This window comes from Denticeps clupeoides, chromosome 8, assembly GCF_900700375.1.
Source record: "Denticeps clupeoides chromosome 8, fDenClu1.1, whole genome shotgun sequence".
NCBI lineage: Eukaryota > Metazoa > Chordata > Actinopteri > Clupeiformes > Denticipitidae > Denticeps > Denticeps clupeoides.
The window spans coordinates 6,536,102-6,549,581 of NC_041714.1; the positions used below are offsets into that span (position 1 = coordinate 6,536,102).

A 13,480-nucleotide genomic window follows, 5' to 3' on the forward strand; every position below is an offset into this window, starting at 1 on the left:
TTATGCAGGATCAAAACTGCAACACTGCAAGCATAAAGACAGTTGACACCCCAAAACAAAAACTGGGAATGAACAATTCTTGTGTCACTGCGGCTTCCCCTTTTTTCCCCCTGTTCTGGCACATGATAATCTTGTCTCCCCAATGCACCCCCCCCTCCCACATTCAACCGGCACAACAAACCCCAAACTCAAACCAGCACCCCGCCAGGCTTTCATTTCTTCAAGGAAAGCAAGTGGAGAGAGAGCGAGCGAGCTCGATAATCGTCGGCTCTGAACCGCCGAACCCCCTCCCCCCCATGGCCCATCCTCTATTGAAGAAGCCGGGACGAGAGCGAGCCAAAGGCTGGCTTCGTGCTGCCGCTCCTCCCCTTAGACAGGCGGAGCCCGATCGGACAGAACCCCCGTCCCCACCCGCTACAGGGACACGGCCGACTGCATCCCATCCCACACCAGCCCCCCTCCACAACTGGCTCTATTGACTGTGACCACAGCACCATGGGCAGAGTTTCTATATTTACCATTAAAACACACTGCTCCATAATCACAACTGATATTTGTGACTTTTATAGTGTTGTTTTTCTCCATCTGTCTTTAAAAGGAGCTGACTGGGGAGTCTATTTTTCTAAGGGTCAAGGTTTAGACCAGAACTGGATCCTGGTGACTTCGTCCTCCTTTGCAAAGTGTAAAAAAATGATGTAATATTTCTGGTGCATTTTCTTTAAATGAGTTTTCCATGGTTAGGCTCCCAGCACCAGAATGGCATCCAAACAGACCAGAAATCCTGCAATGTTTCTCCTGTTTGGGCCACTTCCTTTGGGCTCCTCCAGAGACTCCCGACTGTCAGGCTCTGCAAAGCAATCTCACAACTTCAGAGCAACTGGACACACATCGAGCAGCACGGCAAGCATGTAAGACATAAGATTATTACAGCTCACTGAATATTCAAAAGTAGCCCATCCCGGCACGTGCCTCAGGAAGCTTGACTTTATTGTCACCAATCAACATTGCCCAGTGTTGAGAAGGGGAAAAGATGTCATTTAACCCCGACAACCACATTGTTTTTCTCACAGAAAGTTTTTTTTTTAACTGAGTGACCTCTGAACAGGATTATTTACAGAAAGGCAGAAGGAACTTGGTTAGTGCTCTTGTTTGGTTTATTTTTGATTCTTCAGAAGAAGGGCTCATGTCAATGGAAAATGCATTTCTCACATCATAACACACAGATGTCATTCTAGGCTAAACCAAAAAATATCTAAATACTGCACAAATATTCCCCATATTTGTACGTCAACATAACCTTGGGCAAGTATGACCATCACAATAAGTTGCAAACCCCTCATCCACTGTCAATAAACACATAAGGTAACATCAGGGTTGCAAGTATCACAGCCATCCTGCAGGGCACAGACACACACCTTGGAGATGCAAACTATGTAGTTAACAAATACACTGCACCCAGAAAATATTCACAGCACTTCACTTTTTCCACATTGTCATGTTATGACTTGGAATTCCAATTTGGAATAAATTAATATAACACACAATGCCCCATAACAACAAAATGAAACAACAATTTATGAAAACAATTATTACCAGCTAAGCACCTGGACAATGGTGGTATGGAGGTGACCAAGAACTCCAGGAACCTTTCAGGAAACCATCAATTTCTGTTCCCTCCACCAAAGGTAGAAAGGCCAGATGGAAACTACTTCTCAGTAAAAAGCACAAGAAAGGCTGCCTGGAGGACTCTCAGACCATGAGAGACACTTGGCCAGTCCAACCTTACAGTGAAGCAAGGTGGTGGCAGCATAATGTTGTCAGCGTGTTTTCCAAAAGCAGGAACTGAGAGATGAGTTGAAGGGAAGATGAAGGCAGCAATGAAGATCATTGATGATAACCTGTTACAAAGCACATTGAAAACCTGTGACAAAAGTCCCTGAATGGGTCAGCCAGAGCACAGACCTGATCGACCTCGATAGGTTCTAAAAGAAAAATGGGGGAAATGCCCAAAAAAGCCTACAGCATCAACCTCAAAAAGACTTCAACTAAGTATTGCACAAAGGATGTGACTTTAATTTTTTTGTTATTTTAATTTTATTGTTTTTATAAAGCAACACACACACCAAAGGAAAAAACCCCACCCACCCCAGATGTCACCTTTAAGGAAGCAAACAGGATAAAAAAAATACATTTGCAAAGGTTTCAAGCAAACTTTGTCATTAGAAGGTATTCATTCATTTTGGTTTAAGCATTTAAAGTAACAAAATGTGGAACAATTGAAGAGCCGTCAATGCACAATGTATATAAATCTCAAATAAACTGCTAAAACAAAACAATATGCAATAACAGGAGACATATGATCTTGGTGGTCAAGGACGGTCAGGCCTGGGATTGTGCTGTGGCCACCTATAAGAAATAAGAAATAGAAATTAACCTATGGCATCATTAGCATGTCCCAAAACATTGTTCTATCACACATTACCTTGGCGCAAGGTGATACTTCCCTCTGTTGGGATGCCTTGTACTTGTCTTGTACTGATGTTCTAAGAAAAAGAAAGGACATTTTATAAGTGATTCAGTTCCATTCCAAAAATAATGAATTCATTTCAACAGGGTGATATTTGAACTTTAAATTAGTTTTTGCTCCAGGAATATTTCAGGATGAAGTTGTCAACAGAATATTCCCTTCTATTCCCTTCAATTCTAAGTTCTCTTTAAATATGGGTTCACAAGAATTATAATGAAGAGTAATTTAAAGGATTGCTGTGTAGGCATATTATTTCTTTTTTAAAGAATTAAGCAAGATACTGCTTTAATAATTCAAATTCAAACCTCGAGGAATCTGCAACTAGACTGCGGTTAGCCACTTGGCAGTGGCTGCTCTGCTTCCAGTTAGAGTACCTTGCACATAGATAGGGGGCCTTCTGCTATACTGGCTATTGTTTTGCAGTGACGACCCACAATGCCCTGGGGTACCAGAGTAATGGGGTCTTCTGTCCTTCCAGAAATCTTCCTTGTTTGTGGGTCCCCCTGAGGAAATGAAACAAATATGTTTAAATGCCGTTTTAATTATAGGTTTCAGACCTCTCTGTATAAAAAATCACGATGGAAATGAAACATTAAGCATATCTGAAAACACAAACCATACAATTCTCCGCGGCTCAAGCACCGCCACCATCTACCCACGGGACCAAGGCTGTGATTACCAGTTAAGTTACAGTTATAAATTAAAAACATACTTTTTTTGTATGCAAGTCAACTTGAGCAAAATATGGGTGTCATTTTTCATTATCAGTTCACCCTGTCTATAACACAGAGCCATCATCAGACAGAGCTCTCATAACCAGTTCTGATCTTCCCCTCTCTCAATAAAGTTTAAGGGGGGGTGGTGAAATTGCATTTTTTTTTTTTCTACCCAAGTGGAACTGATACTATGATTGTGGCAGACTATTTTCTAATCATGCTGTCAGCACATAATTCCAACACTAGTCAAACACATTCAATGGTGAAATGCTGTGCTTGCCATGTGGGTAAATGGAAACCTAAAAGTGGGCAGTAATAAAAGTATTCTAGTTCTACGCCAAAGCAGGCCTAACACTCTACAAATAAACTGACAATCATAAACCGGCTTGTTGACAAAGTCGGCCAAAAACTGATAACGAATGACGAATACATAATTACTTATGAGGCTAAACAAAAAGGTAAACAACAAGGCCTTTAGTGCTAAAATGTCAAGACACATATCATGTGCTGCACAATATCAGGATAAAGAAAACCCAGATGGATCCAATTTTGCAGTTAGGGTTCTTTTAATCTCAAGACAGAACCACAGAACACTGGATGCCAGTTGAAAGGAAAAGGGGTTTGAGGAGTTTGTAACGGCCCCCACGTTGTAATTTTGTTGTCTTGTTATGTTACTTAATATAGTTCACTTCCTATAAAAAGTAACCCTGAATTATTCTTGTTATGACAAAGCATCCCGTGGATCCAAAATTATCTGCCACCGGAACGTTCCGAGTGCCAGGACCCAGCTGGATTTCATTATGCCGTCTGCTGCGTATTGTTGTTCCACAAAGGGGCACCAACTCCCTTACTTTGTTTAGAATATATTCTAAAGTATTATTCTTTATCTCTGATTCATAACATATGGATAATAATGATAAGTGCTGCAATGTGTGGCAAAGCCACTGGAATCTGAGAGGAGACAGACTATTTTAGCCATGTCTGCACATTGGAGAGGCTATCGGTAAATATTGAACCTTGAACAACAGCAGTCATGAAGTGACCGGTGGAGCAGCTCTAATATCAGAACTGCAATGCATGTAGTGCAATTGTGTTTTGTTGTATGTATAGTTGTTTGTATTGGCCTGTCTTAATTTTAGTTTTAGTCTAGTCTTTACGTGCAGCCTATCTTTTAGTCTTCATTAGTTAAGTCATTATTGTTACCTTATAGACTAAAGATTAGTTTACATCCATTCCAGAGACGAAAGACGCTTTGTTCCATGTTTTTTGACCACAAATTCTGTTGTCTTTTCCACTTCATTGTAGAGAAAGTGCATTCAAAGATCACTTTGTCATTTTCTCCCAGTCATCTATTCACCCATCAGCAGTATCCTGAAATCGAATTAATGCCGTGATTGCGGAAGTGACGTCTTCAGTGCAACCAGATGGCCGATACAGGAAACAGAAGCCACGATATAATAACAGGGTTAAACGAGAGGGAATAACGGTTTAGTATAATTATTATCTTGTAAACCATATTTAGTCTCGTTTTTATTCTTCACACTATATATTCCATTATAGTTATAGTCACAAGACTATTTGGAACCGGTTCTTCAAGGTACATAAGAGCAGCTTCACATCCATAGTATAGCTAAATGGAGGCTGGCAAACCTTGGACCTTAACCTTAAAAGCATGTGTGAAGAACAAAGAGCTGAGCTGGTCTCACCAGGCCGAGTGTTCTGTGGGGAACTCTGCATGGTTCTACCACAGCTTGTGCACGCTTCAAGAACCAGATCTCTGAGGGACTGGAACTGGGATATCCAGGAGGCCTGCAGAGTGTCAAGCAAAGATTCAACCAACACAACATTTACTGCAAATACGAACAAATAAGACCCCCCGGCGGCACCAGCATATATTACCTAATATGAATTAGACGTTATCACAATAACCATGTCAAATTAGAACTGCGTAACACATTCATTCATGCACAATATTCCAGTAAAACATCAGAAAAACTTGTGACCTAAGTGAACTTAAGGGCGTTACCAAGCGTTGTTAGGGGTTGCTTCCGATTCAATTCATCTTCGGTTGCTAACAATTCAAGAAACCTGAAGCACATTTCACTGAGTCTATAAACTCACATTCCCTTCCAAAAGGTCTTCTGGGGTAGAGCTGCAGTGAGCCATCAGGTATTTGGAATGGAAGAGGAGGCCATCAAAAGTCCTCCATGGCATCAGGTCCTCCATATTGAAGGGGGAACCACAGGCGCTGTTGGCCGCCACCAGGTGGGTGAGGCCACGTATGAACAGAGACCCCAACTGCACCGCCCTGGGGTCCACGTGGGAGACCTGATTGGGAAAAAGGGTTGCAAATAGGTTGGGAAAGGATTGGCTCTCGCCCCTTAATTTACAGGGTTGACATAATGGCCACTGTGCCTTGGAAAAAAACACTGATGGGACACCTAACGAAACGAAACCTGTGAACATTGTTGTTGGAAGCCTATGAAAGGGCTCGGTTAATGCAGAGGGACAGGTAGAGACGCAGGCTGCAACCTGTAGTTGAAAGCTCACCTGTCGAGAACGGGGAATGGGGCAGATGTTCCCCCAGCAGTGTTTACCCTCTGGCCCCGGCCACCCCGCCCCACCCCACCCCCCCTCCTCCCCAGACGGCCTGATTAGGGCCTTGTGACACACAATCGAAAAGACCGGCCTGCCACCTGCTCCTCACTCAAACACAGCTTAAACCAAAGCAAACAAAAGGCCGGAGAGGGAGAGAGATAAAGCTCTCAGGCCAGGCTGCCGGCCTCGCAGGCGTGTGGCCTCGGAGACACAGGACACTGGCTCGTCTTCAGGATCCGGGCGCTATCTCGGAGACCAAATAAAGCCTCCAAAGGAGCCATTATTGAGGGTCCACATTACAGCGGGCTCTCCGGGGTGCGATAAGGGAATGACGTTTCATTTACAAATCTTGCTAATGAATTTCCAGACCCGGCCGAGTCTGGGTTCATATTATCATCCTTTTCAGACAACAGAGGGGGGGGGGCTGCGGTGGCAGCCACTAGTTCCCCAAAACATAAACAAAGACAATTCCACCATCCACAAGTCAGCAGGGCAAGTTGTGGCCCTCAGGCTACAGCATTTCTGCAAAGCAGTCTTCCATCAGACCTGGATCTCAGCTCTTAGGAATACATGAAATCAGCACTTTGCATGACTTTGACATTTAGTCTTTTTTTTTGTCACTAAAAGTGCACTCAACAATGACAGTTTTTAACACACCTTAGTCACATACTGATCCCTTCTGGGTTGGCTGTCAGTAGCACTTTTAGCGTCTGATGTCGTCAGACTGTTTTGATCTATTATGACTATTAATACTCACATGAAATTCCAGTGGGTTTCTACCGACATTGCATGTGTTTATTAAGCCCCAACAGGCTTCTTGTCAGAGAGTCAACAGACATTAAACTAATATAATATCTGTGATTTGTCCTGCGTTGTGTCTTACAGTGTTACAGCGCACGATTATCAGCACGCCGCCCTACTGCAGAGGCATTCGCACCCATCCTCACTCACATTCCCTCACTGTGAAGAGGGGACAGGGAGGGAGATTAGGGAGCGGTATCAGGAGCTCCCTGGAGTCTCCCGCCATCTGTCTCTCTGTCCCAACCGCCCCTCTGCCCTCCCCGACCCCCCCGTACTCCTCCTCTTCTGAGATTTCAGGCAGATGTGACAGTATCACTCCTGACGGGAGCCAACGATCCCGTATCCGACAGGTGCTTCCAGCCGCCCCGCGGCACAAGGGAGGCAGACAAGCTTCACACACTTTAATCTGGCCAGCAGCAGGCTGTCGCCACTGCACCCGACCCTAACACACACACACACACTCTCCACCCCTTCCCCCATCCAGCCCACTCGACACCTGCTGCTGCTGTGCTCTCAGTAAACACACACACACACAGGCTACTGAAATACAATCATTCTGGACTCAATGACTGTATAAACAGAGCCACGCAATCTCAGAGACGCCTGTTGCGTACATATAAACATGAAAAGCACTGACACTTACACCTTGTTCTTCTGGACCCTTGGAAAGGAATGAGAGGGCGTAATGAATAGACGGTTCTAAGTCTCAGCTTTATCTTTCCTTTACAAAATCATAGACGATGTTCTCGATACGACTTTACTGTCCTGTCTAGGAACCCTCCATGACATGTTGTCTGCTGGTCCCGCATCCCACGGCATGAACTCCACAACACACAGGCGCTCTCACAGTGCAGCACAAAGCTGACAAAAGCAGAGCTGCTGCTTCCAGACACCCGAAGGCACTGTAAATCAGGAGGTGGCTTGCTGGATGTCTCTCACGGGGCTCTAATTTGTCCTATCATCCATTATCTCTGCCGTAGGGAGCACTATCAATCCGGGCACTGCAAAACCACAGGCCGCCCTTGGTGGCGGCATCTGAAATAGCGTGCATAGCAGGTTTAAATTAGACTGAGAGCTGAAATAGCCCTGTGGTCACCGTCAGGGACGGCGCGGAGCCCGCCGCCAGAGCATCGCACTCAGGTTCAGACCACAATTAGAGCAGTTTTTGGGGAGGAACACTGCAAAGCGCCCAAAATTATCACCATGGCTTTTCCATTTCCACAGTGACTTGCAAACGGCATGAAGAATGAAGTGCTTTTCTCGTGTAAAAAGAAAATGGGCAGCTTAATTCTGCACTCAAACCAACTGTTGTTGCGCTGGCCTGGCTGGAAATCAAACCCTTTCCCAAATGATGTCCACTGGCGTTGCATGTTTCTTAATGTTTTTTTCTTTTAAAACGATTCAGAAAGAAAACGTAAAATCATATCCCATTTCAAAAAGAAAAGTAAAAAAAACCTTAAAGGCATGGAATTACATTTTATTTAGTAAATAAGCATGATCGGTACTACTAATGATAAATTGTGTATTCATCAAATTCCAGATATAAACATCACAAAATTACTTTTTTGATTATAAGCTGCAATGATGATAAAAACCATGTTAGGTAGTGTTAAGTAATGTTGTCGTCTTGCAACAACCATTAATAAATATCAAAATAACAGATCTGAGGTTGTGCTTGGCCTACAATCTCAATATTCCAGTGCCAGTATCTTATTGTATACCGCACCTTCTCATGCACAATTACTTAGAAAATACTCACCAGTGTGTAAAAGTCTTTTAATCTGCCATATAATAACCTATTATGCATGAAAGATTTGGGTTTTCTTGGGGTGGTGAGATGTGCAGTGAGAGTGAAGAAGACTCACTCTGGATTGCTGCAGCTCAGTGTGGGATTTGAACTTGATGCAGACGGCCTGGCTGAGATAGGCATTTAAGTCTTCTAGGACAAGCTGCCTCACCTACAACACAAACAGCGTTGTAACTCTGTAAACGTTGTGCATATGAGGTTGTTGACAAAAGAACTGAATGTCTCTAGAAAGGCCTCAGGGTGATGTCACTGTCAACAGTTAACTTTTTACACTGGCCTTGTATCAGTCTTAACATGACTGCTGCTGAGTATAGGATAATACTTTTGCAAAACGGCCACAGCCATGGAGCAAAAAAATAGCAAAAAAGTTAACAGAGCGAACAGAGGCTTCATGGCATTTTTGTTAATTTAGTAATTTGTAAGTCATCTGACCTTGAAATCTACTGCTAAATGAGTTTATCTAATCTACTGAGCTCACCTGTAAGGCCATATAAGTGACAAGACAAAATACAGCCATCAGGGGGCCATCTAGACGGTAAAAATCTTTATCATATCTCTCCAGGTCGAGAAGAGCCATAAAGGTGGACAAACTCAGACGTCTTGATTCAGGGTCGTTGTTAAACCACAGGACCTTTAAATCTGGCCTTCCTGCTGTATGTCAAGTAATGGAGATTATTAGTAAAGATACGCCAACTGAAAGACATGATGACAAATGTTAGCATAAATGACATCACACAGACAACAAATTTTAATTTCGAGATACAGTACAGGCCAAAAGTTTGGACACATCTTCTCATTCAAAGTGGGGTGAGCTGGACCGCAGAGTGACGGCAAAGGGGCCAACAAGTGCTAAACACCTCTGGGAACTCCTTCAAGACTGTTGGAAAAGCATTTCAGGTGACGACCTCTTGAAGCTCATCGAGAGAATGCCAAGAGTGTGCAAAGCAAGCAAGGAAACTAGAATATAAAACATGTTTTCAGTTATTTCACCTTTTTTTGTTAAGTACATAACTCCACATGTGTTCATTCATAGTTTTGATGCCTTCAGTGAGAATCTACCAATGTAAATGGTCATGAAAATAAAGAAAACACATTGAATGAGAAGGTGTGTCCAAACTTTTGGCCTGTACTGTATGTCGACAAACTTTGACTTCATACCTGAGACTGTGAAAGGCTTGGGGGATATAATTCTAGGTTCTTTCAAAGAGTTCCCAGGGAACACAAACCACTCCTTTACAAAAATCTCACTAGAACGGTCTGTGAAAAAGAATGATGGGAAAATAGAATATCAATATATTCCTTCCTACCTGAACATCATTATTTCTTATAGTACTTGATGAAACAATCAATACATTTTTTTCTGTCTGGCTCATTTCGTTGTGTCACCTTGAAAGTTGCGGGCAACTTTTTATTTTTTATTATTATTATATTTGGCAGATGTAAAGCATACATATGGGTGTTTTTTTTGGGGGGTTAGTCCATTTTCATTTTTTTATTATTATAACAGCTCAAGGAGCTACATCTTTGCACACTTTCTAAATATTTTAGAGCTGTTTTTGAATAAAGGTTTGGAAATGAATGCTTTTCTTGTTTTTTAGCCGATTCTCTGATTAATAAAAAAAATAGACAAATTAATCGATTCTTAAAAATAATAGTGAAAGTGAAATGATTGTGAAACACTGCAGCAGCAACGGTGACACAACAAAATGTGTCCTTTGCATTTAACCATCACCCACGGCAACCACTGGACCCAAGTTGCTGAATAGAATAAAGTGCACTGTGGCATTGTTCTTATCTGCTGCAAATGAGCATTCATGGAGAGAAAACAGGTTATGCAGGGCTACCTGATGGTGGTTGTAAAAGAAGGCCATAGATGTTCTCTCTGATCGGCTGAAATACTAGAGCTTGAGGGGGGAGCTGACTGTTCTCTTCATCCTCAAATGTGTTGCTGCATTCTACCGCTCCATCAAAGAGTAAATTGTACACCATAATACATTCAGCACCCATGTGCTTTTGTTTGGCAGCCTGTTAAAAAATGTAATGTAATTCGATTAAAAGTTATAATATGGATTGCAGTACGTTTATGTATAAACAAACGGTCCCATTTTATACCTGCAATACATCAACATTCACAAACTTCTCCATTACACAGACTTTAGGTGATGACAGCTGGAAGTTGGCCCATGGGAAGCTTTGACCAGGAAGTACATATGACTGCATTCCTTTCAGCACAAGGTCTCTGACAGAGTCGCACAGCGGCAGACAGGCGGCTGCCCCGAGTGCACTGAAACCACGCACAAAATCCGCCAGGGCAAAGACTTTTTCACCCCAATTTCCCAGGCCCTTTTCCCGATAGGCGCGGATGGCATTGCTGTGGACGTGTTTCAGCTTCGAGACAGGAACCGTGTCGTTTCCGAGAACGCACGCCAGCACGGGCAGGTCCGTTTGCTGGAGCTGGAGGATGCCGCACAGCTTCTCTCGAGAGAACAGCACGGTGGTCATCGTGGCTAACGAGAGTTTGGCGACCGACAGGTAGGGCGCCGTGTTGTATATGAGGAAGTCCGAGTCTTGAGCAAGAATGCCCATGCAGTTATGGGCGTTGGCGTAGCTGGCGATCTCATAGTCGCCTTCCTGGACGGAACACCTGACCTCCTGCCCAAGATCCTTCAGGGCGAACTGGGAGAAGGTGGCCAGTGCGGGGGGAATTAGAAACATGTCCCGGCCGGGCTGCTGCCCGTGACACCTGATGTGCTTGAATACTTTGGCCACGTCCTTGTTGACGCTGAGGCGTCGCCGCACCCACTCGGGGCGCTTGCGCTCCTCTACCGTCCCGTCAAAGAAAAACACGAGGCGAATGCCCGCTGCCGAAAAGGCAGCGCAAAACCCCTCCAGAGCACGCACGTACTCCTTCCACTGTCCGCCGTGCACCCACGCCGAGCAGCCGTACCAGTGGCGCAGGCACGCCATGCCGTCCACGGCCAGCGTGGGCGCGCCGCCGTGGCGAGATTTCCTGTGATCTGCGGCCATCTGTCTGAGATCAACATTCACGCACGTCTCGGGGCAGCAGGTCTCCGTGAAATTGCTCAGTCCACGAACACCCATCGTGTGTGCACTTTACAGCTCCATCATCAATCAAGAATGCAATCTATATTGGTGTTAGCATCAGCTAAACTGAGGAAGCCGCGTCTCATGAGCTCACAAGGCAGCGACGTCGTGTGTTAATAATGTTTTCTGCTGCTGCAGCTCATGTACGGAACGACTGGACAAAACGACCTTCACGTTTTCTTCGTACTGTTACAACGAACGCAAACATTATCATCCCAAGCAAGGAGCTCCGCTCACGTCCGCCTCAACGCAGCAACACTCCTAACCCGGAAGTAGTACCTTGGACTCGTATCATTCTCGCGATAGTTTAATGTGAATTGGTGAATGTAGTCCAACCTAAAGATGAACCGAAGAAAGATAAAATGATGTATTAATCGTGTTTGTGTTAAGTATGTGAATGAGATGTGTAAATCAATTTTCTCAGAATGTTTTTTTTTAACAATTATTATTTATTGTCACTATGAATTAATCAATTATTGTTGTTATTATTATTAAAATGTACTGTTCTTTATTTTATTTTACGCTAATCAGTGTATAATGTAAAGTTAAGCGTTTGCATTTCATAAAATGTAATTAACAAAATACTTCAAATAAATCATTTTAATGTTAATATCAGCATATTCATTAATTTGGTACGTTCGGATCACGGAGCTCAAGCTTCCGTCGTTGTCATTGTTCTAATTGCAGCCCAGAGCTTTGGGGTCACAGTATTGATTCCTGTGTCCCCTGGAGGCTGAGCGTTTTTCACACGAACAATAGCGCCCGAGGGAAGGGCCAGATGTTCTCTGGAGGACGTCGGCACGCGACTGAGGCATTCAGTCCCCATCTCCGAGTCCCAGATGCGACCCCGGCGACACACGAGGCACGTGGTCCGGCCGCTGATCTGTACGCCACCTTTATTATAGTAAAACGCAAACCTTTCTCCTAAAATTCGTTTTTTTTGTGTTTGTTTCAACATTCGATTCCACAGTTTGCACCGTTTCGTTCATCCGAATGTAATGGAATCCGGGTGGAGCAGGTGTGCGTGTTTTGCGTCGCCGTTCGGCTGCGACGGGAAGAATCGCTGAACCGATTCCCACGAACCGAAGCAAACTCGACTTCCAGCTTCCCGAACCATATGGCCATCACCATACCGTTGCAGGTTCTTTACATGCTTCCACTTCAATTTGGCTGAAGGCTGAGCGATGCGTGGCCGAACAGTGGAGACATGCAGTTGAAGTGGGTGGGTGGGTGCGGGGGGGGACCACGCCATTTGGTTGGGAGCAGATGGTTGGCTTGGGGGGCTATCCGCATCTGAAGGCGTGTCGTGCCCTTCAGAGAGAATCCCCAAGGGCTCCCCCCGTCCCATCCTTGTATTCCAAATCAATGAAAATTAAAGCGCGAAGAAAAGATGAATAGTCCGAGCTCGAGTCCCCCCTTTGTTCGGCGCAGCTACTGGTGGGCAGGAGTTAAAGTACAACAGCCCCCTATAGAAACACTTAAGTTAAACAGTCTCTCCATAGTCCACCTCGTGAAAGCGGGAGGAGGACGAGAAGGGGGGGGGGCTTTCTGCTTGATTTAACCAGGACAGAATCGCGTGGCATAAATTTCGCCGTGAAAAGAACGCGCGGCGCACAGTGGCCGTGGATCCGGGCCACGTGATCACGCCTCTCGGCCGCACTGGAGAAATGCGCGCCGCGTCCGCGTGAAGAATCGGCCGGGGTGTGGCCGCTGACGGGCGCCCGTGGACGTGGAAGAGCGCTGTTCGCGGTGTCGCGGGGGATCCGCCCCATAAACACGGGATGGGATTTACCGTGGAACGCGTCAACAGGTGGTGCAGTGGCAGCAGCATCTTCGGTGGGGTTCTAAACGTGGTTAATAACGGGGCAGACATACATATAGGATCGTACCGAACTACGCACATCAATTCGAGTTCTGCTCTTTTTC

At 44.7% G+C, this 13,480-nt stretch overlaps 1 protein-coding gene across 3 annotated transcripts; it reads right to left on the minus strand.

Annotated features, from left to right (window-relative positions):
- Positions 1–1,184: 1,184 nt before the first annotated feature.
- fam120b (family with sequence similarity 120 member B) lies at positions 1,185–11,834 on the minus strand. 3 transcript variants are annotated; one of them, XM_028990165.1, is made up of 10 exons: positions 10,562–11,834; positions 10,294–10,474; positions 9,608–9,706; positions 8,928–9,097; positions 8,508–8,600; positions 5,365–5,571; positions 4,950–5,052; positions 2,902–3,030; positions 2,483–2,543; positions 1,185–2,406 (listed from the first exon to the last, which is right to left on the minus strand). In XM_028990165.1, exons 1-10 carry the CDS (start codon positions 11,549–11,551, stop codon positions 2,370–2,372), a joined length of 2,070 nt encoding a protein of 689 aa, XP_028845998.1. In that variant the 5' UTR covers positions 11,552–11,834; the 3' UTR covers positions 1,185–2,369. The 3 variants fall into 3 exon arrangements, 2 of the variants coding, with proteins under 2 accessions (XP_028845998.1, XP_028845996.1); XM_028990163.1 differs by having other exon boundaries at positions 8,928–9,100; XR_003750617.1 differs by having other exon boundaries at positions 2,369–2,406; positions 2,833–3,030; positions 8,928–9,100.
- Between the last annotated feature and the right edge of the window lie 1,646 nt (positions 11,835–13,480).